The following is a 17,937-nucleotide window of genomic DNA, read 5'->3' as shown; positions in this document are numbered from 1 at the left end:
TTGGCATGTGGACAGGTTATACAACTCCTGTTACACAGGAGGGACTTTGGGGTGTTTTATTTTGGTTTTGGTCCACCACCACCACCACCCCCACCACCCCCCCCGCAAGTCTGTGGTTTCTCGCAACATAATGTTTAGTTGATGTCTATTTTCAGTTGAAATACACTAGTCCTAGGTCCCAATCAGTAACTCAAAGATCTGACAATTGGGATTTCAGAGGCATATGATCTTTGGACAAAAGCTCTTATTTTGAGTATAGGGCACATTGAAGCTGAAAGACTAAGTTTGGGGTATAGTTCCATTTCTTAAATTCATTGGTAATGAACAAAATTATTGGCAATGAACAAAATGTTTATCCAGCACAACTGCTTTCTTCTTTCTTAGTCACGTTTTTCATCTCATCTTACAGGGCAATTTTTTATTTGTACTGCCACCATCAACCAGCACTTTAAGTGACAATGCTCGTAAGATTTCTAACACTGAGGTTGTTTGAATTTTCAACAATAAAAATAGCCCAAGAGAATTAACCCATAAGGCCCATAAAAAAAAAAATTATCCAGTAAGCTCTCAGCATTATGAACTTGCTGAGCAGTGAGTCTGCCTTGAGAACTCCAGTGTGTGACAGAGGTGATTGGCAGCTTCCAGGCACCAGGCTGCAGTGCTGTGACAAATGCTAGCAAGGATTTGGAGGCTGGAGTGCAGGAGAAGCTGCCACTTAAGAGACTGAGCACTTCAAATTCTGTGAAAGATAACAACACATGATACTTCTTGCAATTTTTGTGCATTTGTATTAAACACATTGTTACTCTAATCATCAGCCAATTCACAGAAATGCCTGAATGCAAATGTAATTCACTATCATATTAAGTCTGGGAAATGCTTCAAGACTTTTCCAGCAATGTAAAATCATCAGAAATCTTCAACCAATAAACTATTTGATACATGATATAAAGCATAGAGCTTTTAAAATACTTCACTATTACATGAAAAATGGAAATTAGGAATACAGCCTTTCATATTTTCACAGTATTCCTCCACTATTCTCTCAGGAAGGGGAAAAGCTGCTTGCCTCTAAGTGCTACTAATTTAATTCACAAATTGGAAATCTTAAAAAAAATCACTAAATCACATACACATATGACTAAGGTTTAATAGAGAACATTATACTTTGTGATACCAGCTCTAATGTTCCTTAGGCAAACTATTTCAAACTGCTTTAGCTCTAACCAAATGCAATAATAATCCCCACTAAAAAGCAATATAGTCTAAGTGCATTATAATACAAACTTCACTACTAGAAACACATCATCCTGTAGTTATCTTAGAAGTTGTATGGATGTGAGGAATATCAGTACTAAGATGATGAGGATGAGAGCAACAACTGTTCATCAGCTGAGAATCAGACTTTTCAGTGTGATGATTCTTACCTTGCTTAAACATTAGAACTGTAGGAACACTGAATGCCAGAAGCAACACTATTTCTAACTGCTGATGCCATGCAGAAAAAAGGTTAAATATGGAAAAGTTTCATGTTCTAAAAGTTAACTATCAAAGGAAGACTTTGCAAAACTGTCAAGAGTTGCTGTCTTCGCTGATGATGAGTGTGACAGGTTTGAAGTAATAAGAGCAAGCAGTTTATTGAGCTTAGTAACTAAACTGCTCTCCTTACTTTTTTTCAAATTCAGAAAAGAAAAACATTCAGCTAGAGACTAAAACTAAGCATGAGAAGTTTTATCTGAAAATCTTTTTTCTTGTGAAAGATTAAAAGGAAAGAAACAAGGGCTAGAACAGATAAGCTTCTGCGGCATTAACCACAGGATAAAAGGTTGTTCTTTTTTTCTTTCACAGTCTAATACTTCATTTAGGCACCTCTAACTACTTCTCTTTCAGCTACCACTTCTAAAACAAGCATTTCACTCTTCATGGGTCTTAAGGGTTTGGTAAGCACTTATGAATGGGCAATTATTAGTGGAGCAGATGTGCCTGCCTGTCAGGGGATTCGCTAACCAAATGGGGTGTGACACACCAGACCGCCACAGCTCCATGTCCTTTCCATCTTTGTACAGAAGCCAAATGACATGTATTTGTATGTATGAGCATGTAAACAGTGACCAAGGTAACATGCTTTCCCACCTCCCATCTAAATAAAAAACATCTTCCCCCCCCCCCCCCCCCCAGCAAACAGTAAGGAGAAAAAGGAGCTTATCTGAGTAACGATAGAGGTAAGTGGAGAAAATCCCTGGTAGTCAGACTCTTAGCACAGATTTATGCAGGCTACAGAGTTGCAGAGGATATAAAACACAAGACATGTCGGATATTAGTGTGCTGGTTTTGGTTGGGTATAGAGTTAATTTTCTTCAGAGTAGCTAGTATGGGGCTATGTTTTGGATTTGTGCTGAAGACAGTGTTGGTAATACAGGGATGTTTTTGTTATTGCTGAGCAGTGCTTACACAGAGTCAAGGCCTTTTCTGCTTCTCACCCCACCCCACCGGCGAGTGGGCTGGGGGTGCACAAGAAGCTGGGAGGGGACACAGCTGGGACAGCTGACCCCAACTGACCAAAGGGATATTCCATACCATATGACATCATGCTCAGCATATAAAGCTGGGGGAAGAAGGAGGAAGGGGGGGATGTTCGAAGTGATGGCATTTGTCTTCCCAAGTAACCATTACGCGTGACGGAGCCCTGCTTTCCTGGAGATGGCTGAACACCTGCCTGCCGATGGGAAGTGGTGAATGAATTCCTTGTTTTGCTTTGCTTGCGTGCGTGGCTTTTGCTTTCCCTATTAAGCTGTCTTGATCTCAACCCATGAGTTTTCTCACTTTCACCCTTCCGATTCTCTCCCCCATCCCACTGGGGAGGAGTGACCGAGCGGGTGCGTGGTGCTTAGTTGCCGGCTGGGGTTAAACCATGACAATTAGTTCATAGCCAAAGGTGCTACCAACCCCACTTCCCGCAGCCCCAGCTTTTCCTTGGGACTCTCATGTTCAACTAGTGACCAGACCTGACCCTGCCTAGTTTATGAGATTAGACACAATCGTAGCCCAAGGTGATTATCACCAGCTATACAGTGTCACGTTATAAAGTCTAAGTGAGGTAAGAAACTTGTAAATAACAAAATTATCCTTTTATAGGGCCCTTAATTCAACAGTCCAGTCTGTTTCCTGTAGAAGTGATTAGTAATAGAAAATAATTAGGAGATGCCAGATGGGAGGAGGAGTTTAAAAAAAAAGACCCCAAACTCACACAGCTAAGGAAAGAGAACAACAAACGAGGGAGCTGCCAGCTAGCAACCCACCGCAGTCCCTCACCATCCGGGAAGCTCTTTGCATAAACAATAAATGACAACTATATGCCTGCTTTAGAGACTGCTCTGGAAGAGACCCACCTTCTCCTTTCTGTGGCCACTGCATGGATTATTCAGTTGTGAGAAGGCATAAAAAGTCAAGGGAAACCACAGGTTTTTTAAAAAAAAAAAATTACAATTTTCTTATATATGGCTATGAGGCTTCCCCACTATATATCTAGGCAGCCTTTTTGGAAACCTCAAATATAAGGCCCATAGGGAAGGTAAGCAGCAGACTCCTATGGCATGTTCGAACTGAAGCCATGACAGCTCTCCATTGCTCATCAGGAGTTGAGCTGGACCTCTGTATTTCTGTGTCCCATCTACTAAGGTCCACCAGGACAGGAAAAATCTCTCTCCCCCTGAAGAGCGCCCGAATAAAGCTATCCTCTCTGGCTCTTCAAAAGCTAAGGGAGACTCCTTCCTCCCTCCCTGCGATCCTTCTTGCTCTAGCCTATCCCAGTTAAAAAGGAAGGAAACTCCTGCCAGTACACATAAGAGAAGCTAAGGCTATACGGTAATTTTTGAAGGGCATTAAAAATGTAACAAGATCCAAACCATCAAGCATTACAAACCCTGGAAGAACTGCTGCTGAGGGCTTCACACTGACTTACCTCACAACACTGACAAACACAGGAAAAGAATAATAGCTTATTCATTGCTAATGGTTTCATTTTATCAGTAACAACACAACCAGTATTCTTCAGATTTAATTGCACAGCAACTGTACTGCTTTACAGCCTTTTTAACAGTTATGTACACTATTCATTTTACAAAGGCTCGATCAGGCACAGGGCATACACTGAGGGTAATTACTCCCCACACTTTTGCTGAGGGTCTGGTCTGTGAGTCTGAGACACCAGACCCCCCGATTTCACATGGCAGCTGCCTGTCTCAGTATAATTAGACACTGGACTTCCTGAAGACTATATCTTTGTGTACACATCTCACATGCCAGATCATAAAAGAGCCACTCTTACGTGAAAAAGCAGAAAGTAACGTGAAAAGTCATCTCAGCGAGCAGTCAAATGACTTGTACCCACGACAAAAGGCTGAAGCGGGATGCTGATCCTCAACTGTGCTTACCTACAAAATGAAGGAAACCTCTCTACAGGAGTAGCATCATGACAGGAGGCACGCTGTGCATTTGAAATGCAACCTGACCTAAGCCACTCCTCACTGCCTGAAGTTTGTGGAGCCTTATTTGTTTTGAACCTTGTAATACTAGACCAGCAATATGCAATCAGGCTACCAACACAAGCATGCGACTTTCATTTCACATTAATCCCACACATTGTGTGAGCATTAAATTAATGTGCTTTGGAGGCACAGGCAGGCACACCGAGGCAGGCAGGTAAGGTCCTGTGAGGCTAACTGGAATCAGCTGGGATGCCATTTGTAACCCACAGGAACTAATGAGCACAGCTGAGCACCGACTGGAGCTGGCAAGGAGAGAAGAAGAAAAGAATTTGGCCTGGGAAAAACAGCAAAGTTATGGGACCATGTTTAGCACTGGAGCTGAGCTACAGGTCCAGTGAGAAACCCTTAAAAAACAAGTCTGGCTTGCTAATTTATCCTTTATAAGCATGAGATACTGACAAGAGAAAAACTAGATATTCCGTGACCTGGGGATTAAATTAGCAAAGTTTATGCTTCATTTGGAAGCTCTGAATCTTAAACTAAGATCAGTTTATATAATCTTTTTAGCGTATCAATTTTACTGCCACACTGAACATAAATAAGGGCTTAGGTTACCCTCAGTGATTATGAGTAGAAAAAGCTCTCCGTAGTTTGGAGAAAAGAATTTTCTTTGTGCTGGACAGCACGTGTGATTAGCCCTCCTTTCTCGGGTCTTAATAAAGATATAGTTAAGTTAAAAACATATATGCTTACAAAAAGGCATCCTAACCATTTGCAGTCTTAGTTTGAACTGTATGTGCCATATATAACGACATATATGGCACTAGATCCCTACCACCAGAAATGCTAATGCACAGATGATGCAAGATGCTAATGCAAGATGAAGAAGATTGAGGGTGGGGCAATCTCCACAGAGTACGATGTTGCCGATATGCTGGAGCAGCTACCTAAAAAGTAGGCTTGTCTTTCATCCTGCTAGGAACTTTCTTGGTATTGACAAAATTGTCTGTGCTTTGAAGTCTCTGCTGAAAGATGGGCTAAACCCAGAAGAAATAAATAGAAGTTTTTGCTTTCCATAGAGTTATGTTTTATTTATAAATTACATTAAACTTAAAAGAGTGATTGTCATTGACACCCGCGCAGGGACTGAAAAGGAACATTTGTGAGAAAGGAGTTGACAATCTCCTCAAGTTAACCCCTGGGATTCTTCAGTGCTCACTCTCCTGTGTCTTTAAATGTACTTTAAGGTAAACGTTTATTAGCTGTACTTTTAAAAACATTATTGCTTTGTTGCTACCCTTGTTATAGCTACAGCTTGTCTAGAGTTTTATACATTACATACCCATCTTTTCTAATAAAATTAAGTTAATTCGAGTAAATGGAAATATACAACTTCCAGCATCAAGATTTCTGCACTCTCAAAGCACACTTCCCTCACTCATTATTAAGACCACATCTTCTTTTTAGTTCTTACTGGTCCCAGCATTGGCATTACTGGGCACCAAACAATGTTGTTCAAAGCTGTTTTCCTCCATCACAGACCTTGCTAAGGGGAGCTTATGCTTCTACGACAGACTACTGTAACTTCCTCGGCTACATTTTCTGATGTCCTTTCACTGAAGATAAAATAAGCTTTGGTGAAGGATGGTTTAAAGCAGATCTTACTAACAGATTTGACTGAGAGCAAAAGTAGAACAGTGTCATTAATGAAAATACCAGTGTCAGTTCGAGGTTGGAAAGTGAGACTAGTCCCTCTGCAAACACCCGTAAGTATGACCCTTGATTTTGTATGTGGAGGCTGTTAAGAATCCGTTAGAAATGTACACAGAGATTGCAATTAACTTTGTGATCTGGATTATATTCGGAGGCAGGCTTAAAAGCATGTTTCCTACTAAAATGACATAGATTTACATTTCCAGATCTCCTTGCACAGGGTTGCAGACAATCAGCCTTCATCACTATGGAGGAAAAAATAGTATCACCACTAAGGTCATTAAAAATAGAACAAAAGAGTGCTTTTGTTGGGTGACTGCTGCCACAAACCTTCTCTCAATTCTTTCCATCGGTAGGAATTGAACTGAACGTAGTACAGTCTAGAAGGCGTCTTTAATTGATTTGCAGCCACTGAAGTTTCTTGAAGAAATAGCACTTATCACCAAAGTAAACACGAATAAATGTGATTCAATTGCTATCCTAACATTAACCTCAGCATTTCATTTTGCAAGATGGGATAACTTGTAACTAATTACTTCATTTTCTCATAACAAATATTAAATCTTGAATAAATCACTCCTACAACTTCTTACATTAATATCTTAAAAGCATGTCAAAATGAAAAAAAAAATTTCATGTTTTGCAGGACTTTCAAGAAGGACTTTGATATATGTATCTAGGTATTTATTAATTTCTGAAAGCTACTATTTTTATAAGGTATTTAACTGAATCAAGTCATCTACTCCAAGGCCATAATTACCTTTCAGAGTGGAGAATGTTCAGAGATCCATCAGTATTCAAGGCATGGGAGGAATAGTAAATCTTGTGATACTGGGTATTATTTCCACTTCCACACTAGGCCATACAGACTGAATCCACATGGGAAGCCCTCTTTCAAATGAATCTTAGCCCTCTCTTAACACACAGACCACGATGGCTGCACAATTGAATTCTGAACAATCTGCAGACTGTTTTGGGAACCAGCATTACCTTTTTAGCATGGCAGCTAAAATATCTATTCAGGGCATTCGAGCATGACAAGCACTCTCCTGTTTTCAATCTCCACTCCTCCAGTTATCTCTGACTATTTATTAATTCTTTCATAGGTTATGAAAATCATAAATCATTAACCAGGAATTTAATTTTAATTTTTAATATATACTTGTACATGGTAAGCAGTCATATTCCTTCTCATAGTCAGTGAAGCACATGCTGCGCAGTGGATTATATTCTCATGCTTTTCCTATTAAAAACTGCATCTTAAATCACACCACAATATAGTCTCTCGCAGGACTCAGTACTTAGGAGTATTGTGATTTGCGTCCTACAATCCTCATCTAACAATTGCATAATTTTTGTCTTTTCATCTTTTATGGTCTTTAAATCCTTCCCCTTTACTAAAGCTCATTTTTAATGTATTGCATATGACAAGTCACCCAACACATGCTGAATTCTTCTACTATAAATTAATTGCCAAAAAGAGTGGGGAACAAATAAAGTATTATTAGCACATGCTGGGAGGCATCTAACACAAATCTGTGGTGTTCCCTGCTACTGCCCCACACCAAACTCAAGGCTAGGTGAAGCGCTCTTTAATATTTCATTCTCAAGTTTGGGGTATGTTCTCTGGCTGCCCAATTTCCTCCACTTGATTTTATGGCAGAAAGCGAAACAGCATTCCCACCAGCTGTTTCCCAGTCAGAGCCTGTGTGTCTTTCCTTCCTCTGAAGGGTTTATCTTTCATACCCCACCCACACAGGATTGGGCAACAGTCGCTGGCACAAAGTTTAGATTTGGATCTGAACAGCCTCAGAGTCTGCAAATCTGGCAATGTATTTTGGCTCAGGATGATCAATGTTCAAGACCCAGACTTCTTCCTCTCTTTACGGAGGAGGAAGCATACAGTGCAGGGAGAAGCTGTGTGGCTACAGTATAAAACTGGTAAAGACACATTAATTGCCAAATACTGTACCCTGCAGAAATTTTCATCCTCACCATGGGGCTAATGGGCTAATGTTGTAGCACACAGATTTTGCTGTTTGGATCATAAGACAATGGTTTTTTCTTGTTCAATTTTGAACAATTTTCCTTGCATTCTTTGTTAGAATTGTCAGTATCGATTCAGTGATATTCTCTTTATATTGGACAATAGGAATCATCTGCCATCCCTCCCACCAAAGAGAAAGAAAAACTACTTGACCTATTTATAAATGTCCTATAAGAAAGCTTCCTTATATCATGGTTAAATAATTCATAATAAGGTAAATACTAGATTATTGTTAATTGAAGTTTTCAAGTAAGTATCAATGAGAAGCAGGAGCCTGTACAAAAAGCAGGCAATTTAGTAGAGGGTATGTACATTTTTCTTATTTCATTATTATTATTTTACCAAAGAAAGCTTATAAACTAGCAGAAAGATTGAGTCTTCTGTTTAAGTGGAGATGTAATCTCTCCTGTGTTCCTTGCTGCTAGCATGTTAACTTTTTATAGTAGGCAGACTTTTAAAAAAGCCAGAGAAATATTTCCTGTCATCCAGTACGCATGCTTTAAATGCAAATTATTTGTCAAACAAGTATATATATATCATTATTTCAATTATTATTTTTAAATAAAATTAACCACCAGATGTGATTCAGTCACCTGCCTGTACAGTCCTCCAGCCAGTCAGTTATGTTCACCCCACTGAACCCGAAACAGTTCTCCCAGGCTGTCAAGGTGACAGCTTTAGTGGGTGTGCAAGTAGTCGAGTCCCCCAGACCGTGATGGGAGACACTTGGGAAAGCCCTCCAAGGTCTCCTCTCCCCACCACTCCTACATTGCACATAGCCACCACCCCCCATGAGACATTCAGCGAGGCCACCACCGTATCTCTCCCCCTTCCCATACTCCCCACATCCTGTGACTTACAGAGGAGGGAGAAAGGATTTGGCAAGCCTTAGCTGGATGCTGGGGCTTATTCCAAATGCTGAGATGTCTACTGGGATAGGGTGTTGGTCATGGGGTTGAATGCCCTATTCTCCTTGGTGATTTGCCAGGTGAAGTGACACTCGGGACTCTCTGTGTCATCTTCCAGCAAAGACCCTGAGAGGTGTAAAGGCAGCAAAGATGTCACCTCTGCGCCACTCCACAGTAAAAAGGATCACACTGTGCCTTCCCTGTGCAGCCACGGGTAGTAATCCCAACTGGATAATGACTTGAAAATTAAACAGAAATCTCCACGTTTATCTATACTGTTGTGTCTGTGTGCCTCATTTTGTTCACATCAACATAGTTCCAAGACAAATAAAGAGAAAAGGCTCAAAAGCTGGGCTTCAGGCCAGTAAACACCACTGCTGTTGAACTATGTTGCAGATGAAGCCACTTTAGTTCCTTGTAACTTCCAGACAAATGGGGTGGGATGTTGCAATTATGTGAATAACCTCTCTAAAGGTTTTTCACCTAAAATTTTGATCTGTGAGAAATATTTAATAGTTCTTGAGCTATTTCATGAAAAATGCTTCAAAACAACATGTATACCTTGTTGATGAGTCTGACATAACACCATGTAATCTATGGAAAAAACAGCATTCTTCAACAATAATCATTGAAATCCCTTTACTATGAAAATTTTTTCATCAGTCTAAAAAATCTTGTGACAGAACAGAGTTCTGTTACCACTTGAAAGTTGCTAAACGCAGGAAGAGTTAATTTTACCAAAGAAACCCAAAGCGGTGACTTCCAGATCTCTTACAGAAGATTTTTACCCAGGCTTTGCATTATAATGAACTCTCTATGATAACATGCAAAAAAATCCTTTTGAAACAGCACGCTGCAAGTCAGTGGCTGTCAGGAACTATAACTGATAACTCACCCCTCTACTATTGGTACCTAACAGGCAAGAAATCGGATATTTAACATGGTCAGCTAGCTTCAATATCCCCACCAGTATTTCTTTTGTCAAAATGATCTGATAACAGTAAAGATTCATACTTTAAGCTAAGTTGGGTGCTTCATCTCTCAGCAAATTCAGTGCAGGATGACAGACTCTGCTGGAGAAGTGAAGGACCAAAACTATGAGCCTCCTCTCTCTGTGGACTCTGTACGGAGTTTAGTTTCACTGTAATAGTCATGTATGTTGGAAATTGTCAGTGAGACCTTTCCTCTACCTCAAGAAAAACTGAAATCACAGATATTGGAAAGACAAACAGACGATCCCAACTAAGGTTAGCATTTCTTCTAAGTGCTATAAGCATATTAGATACTCCTAACGTCATTCTTAAGTTTGTGAAATAGGGGAGCATATCAGACTATTATACATGCATTAACACCTACACGTATGTAAAAATACACTTTAAAAAGACTTTCATATGTCAGCTTTTCAATAAAAAAAGTATTTAGTTTAACTTGATGGAATTTACATTATGTTTTCTTTTTAAGTTTTCTCTGTCACATAAATGAAGTTTCAGGCAGCTACTTTGTCTGCCTGATACATTCCCAACCTTCCTTAATATTTCTGTTTTCACCGATTCTAAGATTTCTTTGTTGTTCGTTTTTCTTTTATAATCCAGGACGCAGTTAGTTCTCAGCTGATACTGCAACTCTCTGAAGAGAGCAATCCTTCTTCATAAGTCTGGCTAAGGCCAAAAATAGCTCTGTCAGCTTCTGACAGGCTGAACTTAGCCAAGTGAAATGTTTTAACATTTTATCAACTTAATGAACAGGCTTATTTATAATGTGGACAACTTTACTGTCATTGTATGCAGAGTGCTGAATAGATTATGGGATGCATTTGTTTGGGGAATGCTGAATATATTAAGAAATATAATTTTTGATGAAAAGGCAGTTGTCTTATATACTGTAAACAATTTTAAGAAGAAATATTCTTAGCCTGTTTGAAATAAAGGAGTGGCTTAATGGTAACATCTATAACTGTGAAAATATCTGAAGAAAGGAACCTCACAATGATAAAAACTAACGTCCAAATCATAGAAATTTGCAATACGCAAAAATTACCATTAAAAACCCTATAACCAGTTTAAATATTACTATTAATGCAATACTGGAAATAAATATGTAGACTAAATATCTACAGATACCTTTAGCACTTTATAGTAGAGGGGGAGGGTTAAAAGTACAAAATAAAAAGTCTAACAGAAAAAAGAGTGTGGGTTAACAATTGCTTACCCTCTTTTCTGCTACCTCATCCTCTCCTGTAGACTGTTTGCCATCATGTTCATCTCTCAGGGTTGGCATATGTTTTTTGTGTGCTGGCTCTCTGTTTAAAGTTGTATATCCTATGTGTTCATAAATTGGATTTATTGTCATCTTGGCAATGTATTCAGCTGCCTTCGTTTCAATATAAAGAGTAATCAATCCATCTGTCACCAGGTCATGGATGGACTCAAAACGTTTCTCCCCAACAAAGTGCTTTCCATCGTAGTAGAGTCTGAAGTTTCTGGTTTGACTTCCAAATCTGCCTCAATGAAATGGGAAAGTTTTTTTTTTTAAAGAACAGTAAGCAGAATAAAGAAGAGTAAGCAAGCCTTTGCAAACAATAAAAAACACTTTATCACTTAAAGCTGTGACTATGTGCTGTGTCTGGTCCAGACGAGAATGAAAAACTCAGCTACTACTTAGCACAGATAGGAAGGAGAGATCAACAACAACTGCAGATAGATAGCCAGAACAGTGACTGTCCCAGAAGGAGCTGTTTGTTCTCTTATTCTTTTAGCCCCTCCATTATCCTGTGGAAAAACTGAAAATTACTTCACACTCTGTATGTCTTTTTTTAGTACTTTACTACTGCATCGCCGTAGTCAATTTGCTTGGCTCTGATATGAAGAGTTCTCATAATAGAGTCCTCTATTACAGTTGATCAATACGGAGTTTTGATGCCGTCTCGGACCTCTGCGCCCCTGCTTGCTTGCAGGAAGAGGCCATTCAGGGTTCAGCTGAGCTTCAGTGCCAACAATTACACTGAAGCAGAACCACTGCCAGAACTGGAGCAGTGCAGGACAAAATGGCACAAGGGCAAGCATTCTTTATTCCTGGCCAAAGGCCAAGGACTAACTCTTCAAGCTTTGTACAAAAGTCCTTCTGTGTTATGCTTGTTAAGTCCTGAGCTTCAAGCAAATCTTTGTAATATACAGGATATATAATGTGAAAGCAAGCTGACACTAGCCATTCTGCAGTCGGGGTGGAATAGGATTTCGATACAGGCTCTTAGCAACCATAAGAATGCCAATTTCACCTGAATATTAGCGTATTTTCAAAAACTGTACTTAGAATCTGCAACAATTTTCTGCCTAAAAGCAATCTAAACGTGTGAAAACACACCAGTGTTCGCACTTGGCAACAACCAACGCGTTTCCTGTGGAGAAGATGGAGGCAAGAAGCTGCTTTCACAGCTCACTCCAGTGTTATTCCTTGATCAGACAGCAGCAAGGGTGGCTGCTCAGCGTATTGGGCCTCCTTGTGAGGTCCGATCTGCCAAATAAATATTAAAAACTAAATTTGAAAGGATGGATTGCTTTCATTTTACAATTAAATGCTTCATAGCAGATGTTAAGGAACAAAGTAAACACTGGTGCTTTGCTGAAGTGGCTCCTTTTCAATGCGGCCTTGCCAAACAGGGGAAAGCATAATTTTAGACCATGCCGCAGGTGAAATATTGCACTCTTCCTGCAAATATGGGCAAAGACACTTGTTCTGTGATATTAATTTTTTTTCTTGTGTTCCGAATCAAAATGCCAAACCTTCCCATCCCCGTATCAATAATCTGACAGTGACTGTAACTTCAGGAGCTGCTATTTTCACATAACACTCAAATGTGAGGGGGGCCTCAGGAATCCGTGTCCTGCTCAGTAAGAAAAGAGGACACGATACGTAGGAACTACTTGGGCATTTTATTGGAAATGAATTGATACTTCTATGCACATTTTTATGCCACACAAAGTTCACTGAATCAAACTGAAAAGCAAGAAATTACAAAATGACAGAAAGAAATACATTTTTACCCAATGTTAATTTCACCACAAGATGCAATTCTGAGTGAATACAAGTCATTCAGAAAGCAGGAAGATAATGTCCTAAGTTACAGCAGAAGGGGTAGGAACACGTTCAGGCTCATTCTTCAGAGCATCTTTCTACTCAACATAGTGTGTGGCAAACAGGCTTTGACCATGAGACGTACTCCTTGCATACCCTCCACTGTCACAGAAGTCAACATGAGGCAAGAGTGCTCAGCGCTTTGCAGTGCCAAAGTGAGCAACCTTCACTGTCTTCTGCTCAAGTCAGTGGGAACAATGCACATGGAGCACATACAAGCACTATGATGTTAAAATTTGACAGGAGAACTGAGTAAGTTTGAAGGTGAAGAATAATGGCCCTTAAATGACAATATGCAATAGAATTATTTTTATTAAGAGATGTAGCAGGTGAACTGCTGCCCTAACCAGTAACATATGCTCTCACAGTACTTATAGCAGAGTTTTAAACAAGCTGAAGGTCACATTGCTCTTAGCTTTCTAGAAGAGAAAGTATTACACTAATCATATCAAGAGAAGATAAGGCACAGAAAAGCTCCTCAGGGCCTATTACTAAGTACACATGGTGTCTTGATTTTAGTAACATCCTTCAGAGTCTAAAACAAAGTTCTGAAGAACAAGATGGCCAAATGCAGAGAACGAACAAAAGTTCTCAAAGGATTAATCCTCTTCCCATCAGGGTCAGTAGGTGCATGGTTCTACCCCAGCTATGTTTTACTGAGCAGCCCCTACGCTGTACCTCTGTTCAGACTGCTGCACATAAAGCGTGTCTTTGAGAGATACTACAAGGAACAGGATTTCCAAAAGTACATAATCTTTATCTCACTGCTCCTGACCCACATTTCAGCACACAAGTATCTCATAGACAACGTTCCACAGTTTTAATTCTTTAACAGTATCCCAACACCTAAACTCATCTCTCTCGTAAAGCTCGCAAACAGACATAAACTTCCTCCTGTATGGATCTGGGGAACTGCACATCAATTTCTTTTGGCATGTGTGGCCTTCTAAAGGTACATTCAACTTTCTCAGTTTAAAATACATTAGGATAATTTAACTATTACCACTTAAAGAAAGGTATTTAGACAAACAAATTACTCTACATCAGTGTCATAACCACTTGGAAAAGGTGCTTGCATATCAGCTGCAAGAGGTGAACATTGAACGGTTTGCCTTTATCTGATTTCCCATTTGTTCCAAATCAAACTTTTTTCTCTCTATTCATTTCTTATTGGATACGTTGTGTGGAAATGTATTGTTTTTCAAATAGAATCTTGTTAGCAACAAGGAGGAAAAAAACCCCAAATCCCCACAAATCAATGAAACACCAATCTCTTACAAAGACTGTACCATCAATAACGTGTCTCAGAATCCTGTTTTATTTCTTTCAAACTCTTTCAAATTTCTTTCTGACCACACAATGACACTATTTTGATAAAATTACAATATAAATGCAAACATACATGTCCAGTTGCAAATTATCAATTAAAATTTAATCTTCAGTCCCTTCAGTCTTACTTAAAACAATGGTTTAAATTTTTCCATTAGCAAGAATATTTCCTTATGTTTACTTTCTATAACATTACTGCAGCCTGGTTAATTATACATCACCGTGGCAACTAAGTAGAGCCAAGATTTGATATTTCAACTTCCTGACGGTCTCTTCGTAAAGGCAAGCACTAGTACCAGCTGTTTTTTGTTTAAGAAATAGAAAGCAGGACACAGATAATGTATGTTCTCATTTGGTTTAAAGAGGGGAACATTAGATGTTTTTCCAAGAAAAAGAAATAGACCTCTGACATGTCAAACAGTCTCATTGTGTCCACTGTGCATTTGTTTGCAAGCAGCAGGACTACAGATAAAAGACTTTTTTTTATTCCAAGTTGTCTGAAAAGCAATCACTCTGTCTAGTCCCTTTGGTTGCCAGTGGGGCAGAGTGGATAACAACGTGGGAAAACGTATTAAATGGTAGAGCAAATGTGGCTAGTAATAAAGGACTGAGGAGTTGAATTAGGCATCATAGCATGAGAGAGACAGGCTTCAGACTCAGCCACCCACTCTGTATGCAGCATTCACTGATGAAACAAAAGGAAGATGTGAAGGACCGAGAGCCCATCCGCACTTTCTTACCATCTAAGAAGATGGATTTTACAGTCCATATACAGAATTGTACAGTAGCTGTTCTCTTCTTTCACAGGCTATTTTATGATGAGAAGAGTATCTAGACAAAGGCATTATTTAAAATGTGTAGCTGCAACCAGACCACAAAGTGATCACCCCTTGGGGCTACTTGTGTCCTCATTAGTTTCAAGCAACTTCATACACTGAGCTGGAAAATCTTAAGTTCTGTACCTGTGCCTGAAGGTCACTTGGACTTAATCTTCCCTTGGAGAAAAAGTGTCTTAACGTGCTTTGCAACCAGAAGGTAGAAGTCTCACTTAAAATTAGGTGCCAGAATTTCAGCTCTAACTTCTGAAAACTCTCAACCAACACTTAAGACTAGAGTCTTGACACTCCATAAAAAGCCACAGAAATATAAACAATCTTGCAATCAGGAATGTCTCCTAATCATGTTGTGTTCATGTGAAAGAAAACAAATTATTCCACAGATCCTCTTTTGGCGCATTTCCTTGTCAAAGAAATGCCAGTCTTGCATGCAGCCAAAACCTCTTCTACACAGTTATCCCTGAAGGTCTCCAACTCCTGAGACCAGCTAACTTCTGCGGTTTTTTTATTTTTTATTGGCAACAACATTTCTAAGGATGGCCAGGGAATTGTGGAACTTGCCATCTTCCCAGAGCACTTGACTGACAAATAGCATCATCTCCAAAACCTTAGCAGTAGTTTACAAGAACAAAATATGCATAAATGAGATCAAGTGCATTAGGGATTGAAAGTAAAGGTGCATTTTATACAAGTGGAGACAAAAAATTCTCACTGTCTGATATGGCTGGGAAAGGTGGCAGAGTACAGTCACTATAGATAGTTTTCCTGTGCCATTTGGAAGGGCAGTGTTGGCTGGCTGGCTGGCTGTTGCTTGATGAACATTAATTAGGTATAAAGTTATCCCTAAAACCTGATCAGACCCATGCGCTGGCTGAATGCATGATAGTTTAGTTTAGCATGGAAAAAGTGTGGCATCCTTCAAAACAGAAAACAAATCCCAGAGCTGGAACTGCAACATGTCTACCCCATGCCAATGCAGACACAACCTTCAACTCACTGTCTAATTGGGATCAAGTAAAAAAATTCAGAGCTGGTGCGGTGTCACTGACAACAGCTTCCCAGCCGTCTCTCTCAATTGAGACTGAAGACTGTTCACCTGCATCACTGCCCAAAATTCCTCATCCAAGAGGAAAACAATATTGTGCAAATAGCACGCTGCAACCAGCAGGCAGTGAGGACCAGAGCAATGGCACTTTCCTGTGGATCATGAGCACTGTCAGGGACAACACAAGTGAGAGAGAGACAACTGCTCTAGGGCATCGGCAGTAGGTAACAGCTGCTGAAAACAATGAAGACTGAAAGTGTTATCAGCCCTTGGTACTTGTAATGGTAAGTTTCACAAATAAATCTAACAAAATAATAAGAAAAGTCTCCTTTTGTCTCAAGACCTTTGTGGCACACCAGGAGCTAGTCAGAGGTGAAGAACACAGCATAAAATGAACATGAGCTATGTGCACTGAGCACAGACAGCTCATGGACACGTTACCAAAAAATTCACACCACCACCAAAGCACAGAATATTCCTCTGAGAAGTGCTGAACTTATATGAGCAGGAGAAAGACTGCAGCAAACTGAATTGCCAAAGATAAATTAAACACTCTAGCCAAAAGAAAACAGAGCTGACAACAACAACAGATGGGAAGAGGAGGGAAGGAGAACAGGAACACAGCAAGAAGACGTGAACCATAAGGAAAAAAGCATTCTAGTATGTGGGAGGGCCTAGGTAGCCAGTTAATTACTCATTAATGTTAGTAGCTATTTATTATTATTCTAAATAATAGCGAAGCCACCTCAGTAGTGCCCAGGTGCATTTACATAAGGCAGATGACAGGCAGGACACTTATGCTGTTTACTGGTAGCTGAACCTTCCACGTTATTGACAAAGTAACAGAGTATATTATTTAGTATGAAATCGTATATAGGAAAAGAAACTTTTTACGTGGAAGATAATTTAAATAAAGGTCCAATTGTTTTACTTAAGAGCAGAAAAGCAAGCTCCAAAATTTATCAGCACACTTTCCCCTGGGGCTAGCACTAGCTTGTGTGATGTACCCAGCCAACAGTATGACAGCTTTAGTTTCAGCAGAATTTAAGCCTTCATAAAAGAAATATTTGGCTTTTCACAAGGAAAAAAAAAAAAAAAAAGCCCAGCACATTAGCTGGCATACCAGTTGTGTTAGCCTATTAAAATAGCTTTAAGCATGAACTGTTTCTTTCATCTAAAAGAAGCCACAGACACCTGAGTGGTCAATTTTTGAAACTCGCCTGAATTCTGCTCCTATGGAAGTGTGATGGGCTAAGCCTGGGGGAGAAGGAAGAGTACCTCCCTGAGAGCTTCAGCTGGCCACAGACAAAGGAGCACTCTTTTGCCATTTCATGCAGAATAAAGAAAACTGATCAAAGTGGGTCAGGCTGAAACATATTTATCCCACAGATAGGTTTGATCACATTTTGGAGCAATTCTATTTAACCCAGCTAAGCTTTAA

The 17,937-nt window shown here is 39.7% G+C and overlaps 1 protein-coding gene across 1 annotated transcript in view; it reads right to left on the bottom strand.

Moving 5' to 3' along the window:
• Positions 1-17,937, bottom strand: part of CHN1 (chimerin 1) — a 105,309-nt gene that overhangs the window by 42,447 nt on the left and 44,925 nt on the right. Inside the window, exon 6 of the mRNA XM_050900186.1 lies at positions 11,364-11,652. Coding sequence (XP_050756143.1) covers positions 11,364-11,652 — 289 coding nt within the window. The remainder of the gene's footprint in view (positions 1-11,363; positions 11,653-17,937) is intronic.

The sequence above is a fragment of the Gymnogyps californianus genome, chromosome 7, assembly GCF_018139145.2.
Source record: "Gymnogyps californianus isolate 813 chromosome 7, ASM1813914v2, whole genome shotgun sequence".
Taxonomy (NCBI): domain Eukaryota; kingdom Metazoa; phylum Chordata; class Aves; order Accipitriformes; family Cathartidae; genus Gymnogyps; species Gymnogyps californianus.
Note: the sequence above shows the minus strand (reverse complement) of the source record. Positions and strands in the feature narration are given on the sequence as shown.